This window comes from Paramisgurnus dabryanus, chromosome 12, assembly GCF_030506205.2.
Source record: "Paramisgurnus dabryanus chromosome 12, PD_genome_1.1, whole genome shotgun sequence".
NCBI classification, from domain to species: Eukaryota; Metazoa; Chordata; class Actinopteri; order Cypriniformes; family Cobitidae; genus Paramisgurnus; species Paramisgurnus dabryanus.
In genome coordinates this window covers 12237342-12255247 of record NC_133348.1, presented here as the reverse complement: position 1 = coordinate 12255247, position 17906 = coordinate 12237342, and the positions used below count along the sequence as shown (strand labels likewise).

The 17906-nt window shown below is 34.3% G+C and overlaps 1 protein-coding gene across 4 annotated transcripts in view; it reads left to right on the top strand.

The window, feature by feature from the left end:
* The window catches only part of lin28b (lin-28 homolog B (C. elegans)), a 37329-nt gene extending 20767 nt beyond the window's left edge, over positions 1 to 16562 (top strand). For all 4 annotated transcript variants that reach the window (XM_065256403.1, XM_065256405.1, XM_065256406.2 and 1 more), the window contains 2 exons: positions 3162 to 3349; positions 8078 to 16562. In XM_065256403.1, the coding sequence (XP_065112475.1) occupies positions 3162 to 3349; positions 8078 to 8369 (480 nt within the window). In that variant the 3' untranslated portion in view covers positions 8370 to 16562. The remainder of the gene's footprint in view (positions 1 to 3161; positions 3350 to 8077) is intronic.
* Positions 16563 to 17906: the final 1344 nt, after the last annotated feature.

Here is a 17906-nt window from a genome sequence, read left to right as displayed (position 1 = left end):
TAGAAATTGTAGACTAACTGTAGTTTTATAAGTTTTAGTAATTTTTTAGATGTTTTATCACATTTTGTTCCTGAAATCCACCCTTCTGCTGGGATCAAACAATTTAACTAAAAAGTTTTGAACAACACAAAGTGGTGATTTGATCCAGATCAAAACCTAAGTGTTCCATTTGGATTTCGGCTATTAGATTAGATCAAAATTTCAAAATGGGTTGTTCAAAACAAACTAAAAAAATGGGTTCTGAATTTGAATTGGATCACAAAATTTAATCTAGGTTTTGATCTGGATCAAAACATCAATTTGTGTTGTTCAATTTTTTTTGTAATATTGGGATTTGTTTGATCCCAAAAAGCTTGATTATTCTGATGGATTCAGGGTGGATTTCAGGAGCAAAAATGTAATTAAACTTTTTACTAAAACTTATAAACCTGCAGTCTACAATACAACATTTCTATCATGTAATTTATAAATGTATTCTTTTTTTGTTGAACTTTTGCTGTTGATTAGTTCAATACTTGATCCTTTTTTAACATTTAAACCTTCCAGTCAATTAAAAAAGAAAAAAGTTCATATAAATCCCTCATACAGCAGTAAATCAAACAAAAAAATATTTAACTTTTTAATTCTAACAAAAGTTATCAGACCCAAGCTTTAGTTTGACTTGCATTTTAGATATATTTCGGCTATTTGGGGTTAGGAAGAACCAATAAAGATAATAACCAAATATTTTTCATTGACCATGAAGCAGTGTATTTGTCCATGTTTGTGTACAAGAAGTTCCAGTTACACAGAATTAAGTAGTATGGTGCAAAAAAAAAAAAAGTGATGTCCATTTACGGGGCCAGTTGTTCAAAAAGTTTAATTGGGATCCAAATGATCCAGATTTAGAAATGCTATCCAGGATCAGGTAAACCATCTTACTTTTGTCCTGGTTTTTCAGATTCAGATTCAGATACACACCTTTTCAGATTAGCAAATCTGGATTACTAGTGCTCTAAATGTGATCACATGTCAATGTTGACTATTAGCTGTAAAAAACAGCAGGTAGTTTGGTCAGTATTGGACAATAAGATTTTTTTATTTGAAGAGACAATAAAACAAATAAAAGTTTTCCTGTACTGTGCAAAATCACAGATACATTTAAGATGACCTTTGTTAAAATTAAATGTTACATATTTTTTGTTTGCTATTGACAGCTTTATGGGGAATTTATTTGGAATTTTCTCTTGCTTAAATGGTAGACTAATGTTAAATATCAATTTATTATTATAATCAAGAGGAAAATTTCAACAGAAAATTATACATTTATAAATATTACACAATATAAATGTTGTATAGTATACTATACTGCAGGTTTATAAGTTTTAGTAAACTTTTTTTAGAGGTTTTATTAGGTTTTTGTGATCAGCATTTTGGGATCAAACAAATCCCAATCTTTCTAAAAAGTTTTGAACAACACGGTGACGATTTGATCCAGATCAAAACCAAAATTGGATTTTGTGATTTTTTTTGTTTTGTTTTTTTTTTTTTTGTGGAATTTTTTGTTTTGCACAAACCATTTTTAAATTTTGATCTAATCTGATAGCCGAAATCCAAATGTTATATTGTATATTGATTACAATCACAATCATCAGAGACCAAACAGTCAAAAGTAGTTTTAACAACCTGCATCTCTACAAATAAAAACTACCGGACATTTATCCTCTTTATGATTTAAAATACATTTTCCTATGTGTTTGTGTATAATCTTTATTTTTTTGGGATTTTGTGAGCCCAAAGAACAGACTCAATGTTGAATTTAAATTAAATAAGAAAAGTAAGGGAAAGTTGTGTTATATTGTCTCTGGTCCTGGATAACAAAACATGGGATGTCCAAATTAAATGAAACTTTTTGAACAACTGGCCCCAGATTTGTAGTATTTAATACATATGTGGGACTAGAAAATCATGTCAAATCAATTCTTCATTTAAAAAAACCCAAATATATTCTGGATCATTGGCAATGGGATAAATGACTTAAATTAACTTTTATTAATAAAATAAAACGCCATTCTCTTGTTCACTTGCTTCAGATCTGTGTGTATTATAGTTGTGCATTTGTATTGACAAGGTAAAAGATAAAATAATTAATTCACAATTAAAAGTTTAACCTTTAGATCTTCAGTCTTTTGTGGTTGTTTCTGCGTGAACTACTGTTAGTTGTGATTTTTCTTCATTATTTGTGATGTCATGATTTATAGAGAGTTATACCCTAGATAACTAAAGTTTCTAAACTCCAACTCTTTATTTTATCATCTTAATTATTTCGTAAGGATTTCTGCCATTAATAGACATTTACATTTAGGAGATTTAGGACTTACAAAGAATAGGAAACAATAAAGCGATTTGCTATACGAAGGCAACAGTAAATGTGCTTATACCAAAATAGGAGTTTTACTATTTAGAAACGATACCTGTTAAGAGACAAAAAGAGAGAGTTGGTGGTTTAAAAAAAAAAATAAAAGATAGAAATGCCTTCAATATCAAGTACATAATATGTCAAGTATAGATCGGTTTTAATTGTGTTTTTTAAATGTGGTTGATCCGATTGCAAAACTGATGTTTTTTGCCACATTTAAATTGGAAAATTTATATATTTTAAAGATGTTTTATTAATTAGGATAAAATGGACAAATATTTTCTAGCACTTGATAATTTAGTCATTGAAATGTTCAGTAATTTATAGATTTTCTCTGCTCTGTATTATTTAGAAGTCCTTTAACAATTTGGATTTAAAATGGTTTATATAAAGTTTTTAAAAGGTAAAACATAAAACATAATGATGTAAAAGGAACAAGAAATAGTAATGATTCAGGATTTATTTCATCGGTCACTGATGAATTTTAAGAGGCAGATTTTCTTCTAAAAATGTTATTGGGTTTTGTACGAATGTGCGATCTCAAATGCATATTGACATTAAAGCAAATTGAGGGCTTCAATCACATTTTTTACAAGAAATATCTAATGTAATTGGTTATAAAAGTGGTCAAAGTTAATTTATAAAGCACTTTTTAAAAACAGCAAGTGTTCACCAAAGTGCTGTAAACAATTAAGGAGAATAAAAAATGGTCCTTTAAATGCTAAAAAAAATGTTTTCTGTGTGTGTGTGTGTGTTTGTTTAGAGTAAGTTGGTGATGGAGGGCTTCAGGAGCTTACGGGAAGGCGAGCAGGTGGAATTTACCTTCAAGAGGTCGAGTAAAGGTCTGGAGTCACTCAGGGTTACGGGGCCCGGCGGGGGCCCCTGCTCCGGCAGTGACCGACGCCCTAAAGGGAAGGCCCCGCCCCCCAAGCGCAAACCAAAGGGAGACCGGTGAGTCCAAAGAGCATGATGGGATATGTAGTTTAATGTGACGCATGTCAAATCTGGAAGTAAACCGACACTGAGAGTGAATGTTGATCTGTTCACACAGTGCTGTATTCCTTCTGCATATATTTGATCTCGCCTGAATAATTTTATTTTAGTTTTAATCATTGTTCAAATTGTATTTGGTCACTGGTTATTTTAAACCTTTAGGCAAAACTTACAGTATGTTACCAGAACTGTTTTTTTATTTTTATGGAAAATTAAGGCAGGGGTCTTCAACCTAGATTAAACAATTTGGAGGGCTACTTTTTTGTGTAGTCTACTCAAAACTTTTTTGTTTTACTTGTCAATTTTATTTTATTTTACTTGCCTATTTTATTTTACTTGTTAATATGTTTATCATTGTTTAAAATGTTAGCATACATAAAAGAAGCCAAACGTATATAAAAAATATGTTGTAGGCTAAGTTAATATTAAAATTGAGGTTTTTAATAGAATGTGCTTTGGTGGACAACTCACAGACTCTGTGCGGGCAACCTGGTGCCAGCGGGCAACATGTTGGACTGTACTAAGGAATAATATTAGTAAAAACAGCAAATGGTAGATAATATCGTTTTATTGTGCATTTTAGTTAACTAGATTTCCAGTAGAAATGATTAATTATTTAAAAAAATAAGAAAAAAAGATATTCAATGTTTTTTTATTAGTTTAGGTTCAAAGAAAAAGAGGATTATCATTCTTGATAAAAAGACAAAATCAAAATCTTGGAAACAAAATAAATGTATATGTATTTTTATATTTTAGTTCTGTTTCATGAAGAATAGAGAAAGGCAATTTGATTACTATATTTTGTCATAAAATATCTTTTAACAAGGTGCTTTATTAAAAATGTATTTGTTTTGATTCTGTCACTTAAATCGACAAATATAAAATGCATTTAATTATTTTTAAACAAAAACATTGTTTTTATAAATTGTAATAGAAATTCTTAAGCTAGAAAATTTACAAAGTTTAATTATTATACATTGCTTTAAAAAATATATATATATATATATATATATATATAAGATAAATAGGTAATTATTAAAACAATTAGTTTACTTTAAATGTACTTGAGATTTTTTATATAATTCTATTGAATCTGATCTGATTGATTCTTATTTAAAACTCATGGATACCAGATTATAAACTTAATAAATTTGTTTTGCACAAGAATGTTTGAACATTTTTAATTTTAAACACATATTTTTGTTTTGATTTAGATGTTGTGCATTTCCAGCAATGACATTTCAATTCAATTACATTGTCTTTTATGCTACTTTTTTATGTGGAATTTGGCTTTTCCAGACAATTTTCTGTGCAGATTTCTTATTGATTGCGAGTCTGACATCCATTTCCTGTTTCCATGGAGATCCGAGCAAAAAAGAAATTGAAACTGAACAAGTCTTTTTAGTCTATTGTGTTAAAGCTATTTCAAGTGTGTGTACATGTATGTGGGTGAGCCGTTTATTGTATTATATAGTTCTGTTAACAGTGAGACAGTCTTGAGATGATGGAGGTTTATGAACGATAAAGATGAAATGAGCTCAGAAGAAGTGAACACATTTTTTTTTAAAAATGCATGATCTGACAAGTGCTCAGTAAATTTGTAGTAACATATAAAAAAATGGTCTCCATGCAATTGTTAAATTCACTCTGGATCAGTCCAGTTGCTGATATGGGCTGAATAGAGAGACTATAAATGTTGAATAAACACCCATCAGTGTTATGTACGTGAAGCTGTTAGTGCTGATGGTAAACTCTGCCATCTAGCGGCTGAAAACACTCACACTGCAGATAGAAAGTAAAGCAACAACATCAGTCATCTTTACAATACTAGTTTATTTTTTTTCGTCATAACCTTAAAACAACTTTTCATTTTGCATAGCATTTATGTTTTGAAATAAATGCTTAAAAATTAAATATATCAGTTTTTAAACCAAAATAGTTTTTACATATATAAATCCACAGTATTGAGAGATTTTAACTACTTTTAGAATAGAAACACGAAGTGATGATTTTATCATGTAGATGTTTATGAAAATAGTATCTAACATATTAATAATATTATCTTTAACAATATATTGAACACATGAATTATGGATCTCTCACACACCGATTTTCTATATTTAGTGGCGGTAATGTAATTTCCTACTTGCTCGTTTCCATGCACCGGAATTTCCTTGGCAACGGAGAGCTCCATGGCAACGTGGATGCTGTCACTTTCTGGACAGTTCCTTTGGCTCATAACTCAATCTCCTCATATCTTAATAGTGCACATTGTGCCTGCGTTTTTTTATTTCTTACTTTGAATCATATAAAATGTGTTTTATACATACAAATGTGAACAGAATTTCATCCGTTATTTTTTTTAGGAAATGTTATGTTACTTCAGTTCATCTTCAGTCATAAATGATCACATACTGCCCCCTGGTGTACACTCGATATGAGTACAGTTCAAGAAAGAATCCATGGCCGTAGCCAGGGTTTGAAAATTAGTGAGGTCCAGGTGTGTTAAAGGAGCATTTCACCCGTAGAAACATTAATCTTTATTAAAAGCGAATCATATTTGTAGTCGAAATGTAACATACATTTAGAATTGGGTGCCTATTTGACCGAGAAAAGGGGTGTTTGTAGTCTCACCCCTTCAACAAAGATATTAGACTTCCTTTTTTCAATGATGCAAAATGATGCTTTTTACATCATTGAAAGAAGGAGATGCAACACTGAAATCTGTATTTCTCCTGTCTCAGCGGAAACTGAGGAAATGATGCATGACCATTCAAAAACATGACTGGGTTTCTAACTATACAAAGCTAAGCTTAATGCAAATGGGTGAAGTGTCCCTTTAAGAGGTTTACAAATGCTCTTCCAGGAGAGCAAAGTGCACTCAAATACAGTAAATCAATGTAAAAGTACTATTTTGTGCACTTATTTTGTAGTTAATACACCAAAAATTAATCTTTAGTACTTCTTAAGATAAACTTAACAACATCCAAGTGTAGCCTACTGTGCTGTTTTTAGATGCCATTTAATTCAATACACTAGAAATCTACTTACTGGTATTGAATACTTCTCAGGTGCATTGAAGTACTACTCAAGAAGAAGAACTTTTCATTAGTTAGTATATTTGTAGTGCATAACTTTTACAAAATACATATTTAAATGTAGTTTAGCACATACACTAAAAAAATTATTTTCAAGAAAAACATTTCTTAGTATTTTTGTTTTCAGTAAAATATCTAAAAATTCTTAAATTAAGATGCTTTATCTTGATGAGCAAAACGACCCAAGAAAATAAGTCTAGTTTTTAGACCAAAAATATCAAATTTAAGTGATTTTGTGCATAAATCAAGCAAACAAATCTGCCAATGGGGTAAGCTAATTTTTTTATTTATTTAGTGTTTAAGAAAAATGTTAAAGATTTTTTTGCTTACCCCATTGGCAGATTTTTTTGCTTGTTTTATGCACCAAATCACTTACATTAGTTTTTAGACCAAAAATATCAAGACTTATTTTCTTGGGTCGTTTTGCTCATCAAGAAAAAGCATCTTGAATTTTTTGATATTTTAACTGAAAACAAGACAAAAATAGTAAGAATTTTTTCTTTTTGACACTTTGGATACACACTTTGTCTATATGTTTTTGTGGATGGGCATTGTTATATTATCCCCTATTTATTAGATTACAATTTGTTAATACTTTACTGTTGACTTAGGGGTGCATAATTTATTCATTCAACAACGCTGCTTGTAGCATAAAATTTATTGTTTTAAAAAGCAATATTTGGCTAAATAAGCAAGAACTTTGTTAAGTGCTCTTATGAATGTTTTCAGCATGACTTTGGCCATGGTAGCATTTAACAATGTTTACATATTTGGCATATTTCATTTAAACCCAATTGGTCTAGATCTTTGTACTTTTATTATTTTCTACAGATTTTTAGTGTTGAAAGCATTTCTTACATGATTATTGTATTTATGTGTCTTACCGAATGTAGTAAATATCCTGCCCATGATGTGCCATGTGATTACTGTTTAGGTGTTGGTGACTGCGTGTTGCCAGATATTTGTAGGAAAACAAACAAAATAGGCCATGAAGGCAAAAACAAGTTCAGACCTTGTCTTTCAGAAATACATCTCTAACACTAACCTGCACATTCTCACTTTATAAATTGCCCAAAAAAGTGTCACATTCAAATTGTATTTTTTAATATGAAAAAATTACAGAGGTCTGGACCTCGGTGGCCTATTAGCTGGCTATGGCCATGTTCACCACAAATATAAATCAATACTATTTTTTTATAAAATAAGTAATTATTAGTATTTAAGTATATACTGCTCAAACTTAACATGCAAACAATTAATTCATATTTATTGATGTATCAAAAACACCTTATTTGGGAATTTACCTTTATTTTTTTAAATAGACCTGTAGTGTTATTTAATTGTTATTTTTTTATAATTGAGGCTAGTTTTGAATTTTTTTTCTGGCTTTTGTTTTATTGTCTTGTCTTTATTGTAAGATTTTTTTACATTTAACACACAAAGGTACTTTATGCAGTTTGTTTCTGATATCTGCGTTTCATTTCTGCTCGTACTGATCTAGTAATTTGCTTGGGTTGTTCATCATTTGTAAGTTGCTTAATAGAACCGTCTGCTAAATAAATATCAATGCATTTTGTATCTTTTGCAGGTGTTATAACTGTGGTGGTCTGGACCATCATGCTAAAGAGTGTGGCCTTCCCCCCCAGCCAAAGAGATGTCATCGCTGTCAAAGTGTCACACATATGGTGGCCCAGTGTCCCCACAAGAGGGCGCTGTCTCCCTCCACGTCTCAGGACCCCCATCACCCCACCACCTCAGCTCAGTCACAGGAAGAGGAGAGTCGGTCGAGCTCATCGCCGCAGGAAGGCCCCTCTTCCTCTCCGGAGGAAGCGACTCAGCGTGGCTCTCGCTCTCAGCGCTGGAGGAAGAGTCGGGACTGAGAGGCATCTCTCGGCTGAGTCCTCCCGTCTGACGGGTTCCCTTCGGCTTTTCACCTCATCTCGACGGAGCCCGGAGCCAAAATCTTCTACCTCACATGCCCGGGTCACCGGGGAGATCCTCCCTCCCGTGCAGCTATGGTATCGGTCGATGGGGATTACACATCCGTGTGTGTTTTTATGAGCAATCACAGCAATCTCTACGATGTGGGTGTGTGTTGTAAAGCGAGTATGTGTGTAAATGTGTGATGCAACGGTAAATAGATGATCAAAGTTAACTATCTAGCATTGAAGAAAACGGTGAATCAGGATTTTTCTGACATCAGCACTTGAGGCTCAAACACAATTACAAAAAAAGTTTGGGTTTCTTCATCACTTTTTTTTGTCCGGGTCATCACTTATAAAAATGTCCCTGATGACAAACTTTGCTTAAGCATCTAGTTTATGGACCCTGATCACCGATCTGAAGTTATTGTGCATTTGTGCAGGTTGTTTAAATCTGTGGCAAATCAAATCAGATTCAGCATCTGGTCTTAATTTTACTATGAATTTGAGACTTAACCAGTGTTAGATACGACTGACGACACAGAGCTAAAATAACTTTATCCTGAAAGAACTAAGTAACTTACTTAGAATTATTGGCATTATTTAGCTGCAGTCTAAAGCTGTTTTGAAGCTCATGGTAATGATCCAAGGCATTAATATATGATGAATTATAAATAGCGATTCATACAGAGCATGTAGGTAGATGAAGTCGATGCTGTATGTTGACATTTTGATTTGTTCCCCCCTCCTCCTCATGCATTTAGGATCTTCACTTCATAACTCTGCTCATTTATTTATGTGAAAATCTGAGCGTGCAAAAATCAAAATATTGTCTTTTAATGTAGTCTAAATGAAGTCCTTAGCAACACGTATTACTAATGATAAATATACTAATGTTTCTGAGACATTGTGTGCCACATTTGAATGTTTTCAGACATTCAGGTCATTGGAAAATTGTTTGGATCGTATGGGCCATTTACACGACCTTAAACAGTATTTGTTTGCGTTTTGGTTGTATGATTACATGACAACTGTGTTTTTGTGGTCCTGAAAAAGCAAAATTTTGATGACGGGTAATTGATGCCAAGGCGTCCCCGTCTAAACTCTGAATCTGGTGCGCATTCATTCAGTTTATAGGCATGCGTGAGTATAGACGGTTTCAGCGGTAACAACATAAACAAGCGGCTTTCGTGGTCAACACGTAACTTCCGGTAAACTCTTTAATTTATATAACAAGTAAACATGTACACTCACATAAAGGATTATTAGGAACACCATACTAATACTGTGTTTGACCCCCTTTCGCCTTCAGAACTGCCTTAATTCTAAGTGGCATTGATTCAACAAAGGGCTGAAAGCATTCTTTAGAAATGTTGGCCCATATTGATATGATAGCATCTTGCAGTTGATGGAGATTTGTGGGATGCACATCCAGGGCACGAAGCTCCCATTCCACCACATCCCAAAGATGCTCTATTGGGTTGAGATCTGGTGACTGTGGGGGCCATTTTAGTACAGTGAACTCATTGTCATGTTCAAGAAACCAATTTGAAATGATTCGAGCTTTGTGACATGGTGCATTATCCTGCTGGAAGTAGCCATCAGAGGATGGGTAAATGGTGGTCATAAAGGGATGGACATGGTCAGAAACAATGCTCAGGTAGGCCGTGGCATTTAAACAATGCCCAAATGGCACTAAGGGGCCTAAAGTGTGCCAAGAAAACGTCCCCCACACCAATACACCAGCAGCCTGCACAGTGGTAACAAGGCATGATGGATCCATGTTCTCATTCTGTTTACGCCAAATTCTGACTCTACCATCTGAATGTCTCAACAGAAACCGAGACTTATCACACCAGGCAACATTTTCCAGTCTTCAACTGAGCTCGTGCAAATTGTAGCCTCTTTTTCCTATTTGTAGTGGAGATGAGTGGTACCCGGTGGGATCTTCTGCTTTTGTAGCCCATCTGTCGTAAGGTTGTGCGTGTTGTGGCTTCACAAATGCTTTGCTGCATACCTAGGATGTAACGAGTGGTTATTTCAGTCAAAGTTGCTCTTCTATCAGCTTGAATCAGTCGGCCCATTCTCCTCTGACCTCTAGCATCAACAAGGCATTTTCGCATACTGGATGTTTTTCCCTTTTCACCCCATTCTTTGTAAACCCTAGAAATGGTTGTGCGTGAAAATCCCAGTAACTGAGCAGATTGTGAAATTCTCAGATCGGCCCATCAGGCACCAACGCTCAAAATTGCTTAAAACACCTTTCTTTCCCATTTTGACATTCAGTTTGGAGTTCAGGAGATTGTCTTGACCAGGACCACACCCCTAAAAGCATTGAAGCAACTGCCATGTGATTGGTTGATTAGATAATTGCATTAATGAGAAATTGAACAGGTGTTCCTAATAATCCTTTAGGTGAGTGTAGATTACCTAGGAAACCAAAACATTTGTTATTTTTGACAAGGTATTTGTTCAAGAGTTTAGCAACTAGTCAGACTATTAAAAAAACTGAAACCGGAAGTAAAGTTCTGACCAGATGCGTAATCGTGTCACCGCATGTGCGTCCGATGAAACCGTCTATAACCAAAACAACAATGGCTGCCTACAGGACTGTGTTTGTGCTGCTCGAGATACTGAGTTTATTAATGCTTCTCCAACAAAGTTTACAAAACTTTTGCATAGTCAAGGGTCACTTATAGTAAAAAAAAACACCTCGTCCATATAAACAAAACCGCTCTATATATGTGCTTTTGTTATCGCGATTGTTTGCATTTATTGCTCTTGAAGAATGAGTATGTGTGCAGGCGTGTAGTTTTTCTCTACAAGGGAACATCGCCATCTGCTGGTCTGGCACGCATAATATAGCATTTTTAGTCGTCTTCGTGGATCATGTAAAATCAGACTTTTGTCATGAACTGGTTTTTACTACATCATTGTCATGTAAACGTAACATTGGAATATTTAAATATCTAAATCTTTTTTTTAAATCTCAACTTTGTGAGTTGTGTGCTTCTAAAAGTTGACTTTTCACACATACCAATTTTAAATCTAATCTATTCTGGGAAAACTGACCAAAAATATTGAACTTATCCTGCAGGGGCATATAATTTTTTTTTATATTATCAGAGAAATAATTTCTTATAATTCCCAAACATTTTAATGGCAGTTACTACATTTTTTGTAAGCCGAACTATTAACTAAGTTATAGTTAAACGTTTTGATTCCTTAAAAACAAAAAAGTCATTTTTTTGCATTTTGCATTCATTTATGTCATATGCAACTCTACAGCACATTATATGATATCTGTAATTACATTGGCCAACATGGTGTCTGCGAAATCACACCTGCCTGTTTTCTCTGTCAACCGATGAATGTATATCAGTTAAAGCCTTAGTGAGACTTATCTGATGAACTCAGATCTGAATGATCTAGCAGGTGTAGTCTAACAGTTAAACCGCTTAAGGGTGATCTACTACAATCATCCATTGAATATAAGTGAAAGATAAAGAACAGAAGTGCACTTGAACAGCATTGTCAGAAAACATTGTTTACACATGAAGTTAAATGATGGAACATCCCATAATGTCCTTTAAAGTCAAATGACATCAGCAATAATTTTCACTCCTTTTATCGTATGAATGTTTTACTTAGATATTCAACAGATAAAGCGTTTAACATGCCAGCATACATCTTTGATTTTAATTTATTTAGGGCTGGACAATAATTTAATAACAATATATTTTAATGGTGATATGGTTCTTAAACATATTTTCGATATACATTACGACGCCCTGTGCCGTTTACGTCACGCCTAAAAATGCATGTTAAAGATACTTTTTCTTTCCAAAGCGCTCCTGTGGCTTCTTTCGTAGCTAAGCAACCATGGCGAGTTCAAAAGTTTTAGGGTTACTTTCACTTTCATTTATTAATATTTTCCACATATTACTATAATAGCAAATTTATTAAAACTATGAAAGTCAATACTGTGACTAAAGAAATGCATTAGTTTGAGAGCCCTGCATTACAGCATTTATCACTGACTGATGTTCAGGTTTGCATTATTAATATTAAAGGTGAGCCTTAAAGTCTGACAGTGAGTTTACATTTAATTTTGTGGGAAGGGTAAATACAAATTAAAGGTACATTTATTTATACCATTATTATTATTATTATTTAAATGTTATGTTGTTTTATAGGAGGAGGCTTTATAGACTTGGCAAATTCACAGTTTGTAGGTAAAGACATTTGGGTGATTCTCACGAAATCCAGACTTAAAAGGTGTCCAGCATCAGATTTTTTTAAAAAGCCCTTAAAGCCAATTTTTTTTTGTTGCACATATAACATTAAGGTCTGAACTTACTATAACCATTATTTTTAGAGGATTTAAAAAATATTTCCTATAGAATTAATAAATTTTTTTAGATAATCATTATAAAAAATTATCATTATCGCAACATGATATTACATTAAATATATGCATTTACAAACTCATGTTTCGGTAATGAGAACTTAAAAGTTGTCTAGGTACTATGACAAACAAAATTTTAACTTTTATCTGTAGAGAAAAAATAAGAACTGCTTACCTGGTAGCCATCTTGAGTGTCACAGTCAATTATGTCCCTTCCAACAATTTTTATTTTTTATTTTTTTTAAATGTTAGTTCCTTGAGGGCTTAAACAATGATTGAAAATGATTGTGGAGAATGAGAAAATTGGAGACATTTATATTCCTTATTATTGTCTCTACATTTACAAATACCACAAGTTTCTTTACTGTAAATGTTTATAGCATAACATGTACTGAAGCTTTTTATTGATTTTTTGATTATAAATATTTCCATCATCAAAGAACCCAAATCCAGTCATGGACACGTTCCGGTAATGACATTTTCCTTCTTAAATGTGGAAAAACAACAAAATTGGTTTGTATAATGTTGGTTTGAAATCATGTGCAAAATAGTACATGAAGAGATGTTTGTAACTGTATGCTTCTTATTTCGATAGCATTTACTTTTTTATCAAAATGTTTCATGACACCTTTATAGGCTAATATAAGTCTAATTTCACGAGAATCACCCATTTGCACTGTTTATCCCAAGGCTTTTTTAACATTCACACCGTAATCGGATTTATACCGTACCGAATGAAATTTAGAAGTATCAGCGATAGAAATTTTGCCCATATTGTCCAGCCCTAAATGTATTCATTTTGTCCGGATTTGCTGTGAACAGGAGACAGACTCAAGTTTAGCCTCAACTCAAACTTAAATTCATGTTTGAATATTTGTTAATGAAATTTTTTCAGCCTGACCTCACAAGAATTCGTACATATTTTACGAGTTAGCTAATTCTTATGAATTCAAATGAAGTTGATCATGCAAAAACGTATGATTCTCATTAAAAAAAAACACACACACCGAAACCCAACTCCCAACGTCACAGGGGTCAAGGCAAATTGTACAAAAACTTACGAATGTGATTGTATGAATTAATACGAATTAGCGAACTTGTAAAATATGTATGAATGTTCGTGAGAGAGCGTTGCATTTTTTTGATCCAAGGGTTAATGTGACGTACACACCAAACGCGGGGCATTGCGTCACTCGCTCTAGATTACTCGCGGGATTTCAATTTTCGCTCGAGCTGAATATTTATTTCGAATAGCGCGTGTTTTCACGGCAAACGCAACGCCTATGTCATTCGCATCGCCCCACGCGAGGACGCGTCTGATCGCGTCTTTGCATTGAGTTTGCATGTAATCTACTCGCGCAAATCGTTGAACTCGCATTTGGTGAGAACCCACAGTAAGTGTTAAGTGTTTTGCCAGATTCACTTTTGAAATGTCTTCGACATGAGCAGTGAAACTCAGTTTCTGGATTAAAACTATACAGTAGATCCTGTCGACAGAACATGTTCATGTGTTTTTTTTTTTTAATGTTTTTACACGGGCTCATCTTTCACCAGAGGTCTCCTAGATAGAAACAAATCAACATCTCTGACCATACTGAATGTGAGAATCTCGCTGAATGTAAAGCAACTCGACTCTTCCTGTCCGTTGGCTTTGATCGCTTGATAGATTTTTGTATCCAATGTGTTGACAAATCAATTCGTGCATGTCATGTGGTTTATCAGAGGATGTTCATGTAAACAGCTTGTGTGTGTGTGTGTTTGGTATAGATGTTTATACCAAAGACTGACTGTACCGGAGGCATTAAAGATGTGTGAGCGCTTCTCTTCATATCTAAACTTGAAACAGGAAAGAAACTGTGGTAAAGTTAAACGCTCGTGCTGTGAAACGGCTCTATGAATGTGTGCGCGCGTGCCTGCATCGTATTTAATCGATCGAGTGCACGGATGAATAAAAAGCGATCTATCTTTGAGAGAAAGTAACTGACCAAATGACAGATATAGCACAGACTCCAATCCCTCATACAGCGACAATAAATTTCTACATTGTATTTTTATACATTTCTACCCACAAATCTTCTCAGGATGAATTTCTCTCAGGGAACGAACCAAATAAGTGTATTTGATGTTATTGTGTAGGGAAGCGTTTAACATTTAACTGAATCTATTTACTGTTGGTTATAACCTCACTGACACGTTCTCATATATTAGCACTACCTCTTTTAGTTGCATGTACGGTTTCTGTTTTTTTCATTTCGAAAGACTAACAGAGTGTTAAGTCATTGTAGTTTGTTTCCGTTAGATTTACGGTAATACTTTGTTTACAGCAGACATCTACCTCATTTCCTTTCATCTCCTGTTAAACTCATTCTGGTCCGATGGGGTCAGCGTGTGTTTTTATGTTATTTTATTTTTATTTTAAGCTGATATCATTTTTTTATTAGTCCGAACTCTCTGTTCACTTCTCGTAACTCCAGAGCCGGTTCAGTTAAACCTTGAATGTGTTCATGCATGTGTATTTCTTGACTAATGTAACACAAACTCAACATATCTGCAGGTTAACCGTTTGTGCTGAAGTAGTGTAGTGTTACACACTAAACCTGAGCTATATGACAGCTTTTTGGAGGCATGTAAGGGGTTTATTTGACATGTGTGCCTTTTTATTTCATTTCATTCTGGTGAGACGTTTTACTTGGAGGCCGAAAGTGTCTTTATTTTGTGGCATTAAATTATATACCGTATGTATAACATCAGTAAGGACTTTAATACATTGGCATTATACAAATGTAAAATGGAGTATGATTTTATAACTACTGATTGACCAGTTTGCAAAATCTTTCTCAAATAAGGATAACTGGATTTGTATCTGCCAGGTGTAAGAGCATTTTACAGCTCCATATCAAAACTTTCAGTATTGAATGTATGAAACTGACCAAAGTTCAGAACTGATAAAAATATAGCTATCAAAAAGCCTTTCTGTACAAATTACAGTATTACTGGCAGCTGTTTGCCAGTAACTTACTGTATTTTGTTTACTGGCAACAAGTTAAATGAGCATTAAACATTAACAAGTCTTTGTAGCCTCATGCAAAGCATTCTGGGAACCAAAATCTGAAGGGGGGTGATGAGGATTTCTGGTTATTTAACTTTAAACACATTTTTACTAGTAATTATAATGCATTTAAATCTACAGTAAGTTACTGACAAACAGCTGCATAACTACAGCACATTTTTACATTGCATTATTGTAATGCCTGAGTCACTGCAGTCTTAACCATTTGAAGATCAACTATATTATGAAAATGAGCATAATTCATATGAAGATTGTTAAACGCATACCTCTGTTGCCATGATGGCTGCTGAATAACTTGGTCTCTCAGAGATTTAATATCTGTGGGTACAATGGTTGTTTTATTGTATGCCCTGTGTATTACAACTTTGACGTGCTGTACATTTGAATATGGCTTATGAAAGAGGTATATGAATATGATGGGAGACCATGCAATGGGTCTTTGATATATTAACCCTTAATAATGTCTTACTTTAGTTTCAGTATTTTTCTCAGTTCTGCTGTTGAATTGTATTCAGAATGGCCAGTCATTTCTGCCTATACATATTTCATGGAAGCACTGATCGCCTCTTGTTATTTCATTTGAAGATCATTTCACTCATTGTAACCACATTTATATGCATTTTGCCTTTTTGTCTGTGAATTTAGGAAAAGTAACTGTTTTACTTGATTGATATTAAACCTATTATATCATGATTAAACTGTGTGTGGATGTTTCAATAACAATTATTATCATTTAACAAAAAACACAAAAGACTGAAATTGTGTTGGTATTTCTTATCTATTACGCATAAATGTACAAAAAGGATTATTCAGCAAAAAATGAAAGTTACCACATGATTTCACCCTCAAGCCAACCGAGATCAACCGAGGCTCTTGACTTTTTTTCAGAGGAGGCACGAATGCGAAACTCATCAAAACTTGGGTCGTCATGTCAAAATACATGCCTGCTACAGATGCTTCATAAGGGTTTATGATAAAAGAGAAACTTGCATTTGCTAAAGTACTCGCTTAATCTCATGTGTAACAGAGTTTACTGTTAAGAAAGTGTCTTGCGTGAGCGTCTCTTTTATCATGAACCCTTTTGACATGTATACAGCAGGCATGCATTTTGACATGACAAGCCACGCACATGACTCAACGAAGACACATTTTGACATGACGCACCTAACACATGTTTTGACATAACGAGCCACACATGGTGCGCCAAACACATATTTTGACATTATGCGCCACATTTTGACATGAAGAGTCAAGCACATGACGCAACAAACACATATTTTGACCTGGCGCGCCACGCACAATATGCACAGAACACATGTTTTGACATGACGAGCCACACATGGTGCGCCAAATACATATTTTGACATGACGCACCACATTTTAACATGAAGAGCCAGGCACATGATGCACCGAACACATGTTTTGACAGGACGAGCCACACACGGTGCGCCAAACACATATTTTGACATTATGCGCCACATTTTTACATGAAGAGCCACCCACATGACGCAAAAAACAGATATTTTGACCTGGCGCGCCACGCACATGATGCACCGAACACATGTTTTGACATGACGAGCCACATTTTAACATGAAGAGCCACGCACATGATGCACCAAACACACACGTTTTAACATGACGCCCCACGCACGGTGCGCCAAACACATATTTTGACATTATGCACCACATTTTGACATGAAGAGCCACGCACATGACGCAACAAACACATATTTTGACATGACGCGCCACGCACATGATGCACCGAACACATGTTTTGACATGACGAGCCAAACACAGTGCGCCAAACACATATTTTGACATGATGTGCCACATTTTGACATAAAGAGCCACGCCCATGACGCGCCATGCACATGATGCACCGAACACGTGTTTTGACATGACGAGTCACACATGGTGCTCCGAACACATATTTTGACACCACGCACCACATTTTGACATGAAGAGCCACGCACATGATGCACCAAACACACATATATTTTAACATGACGCGCCAGGC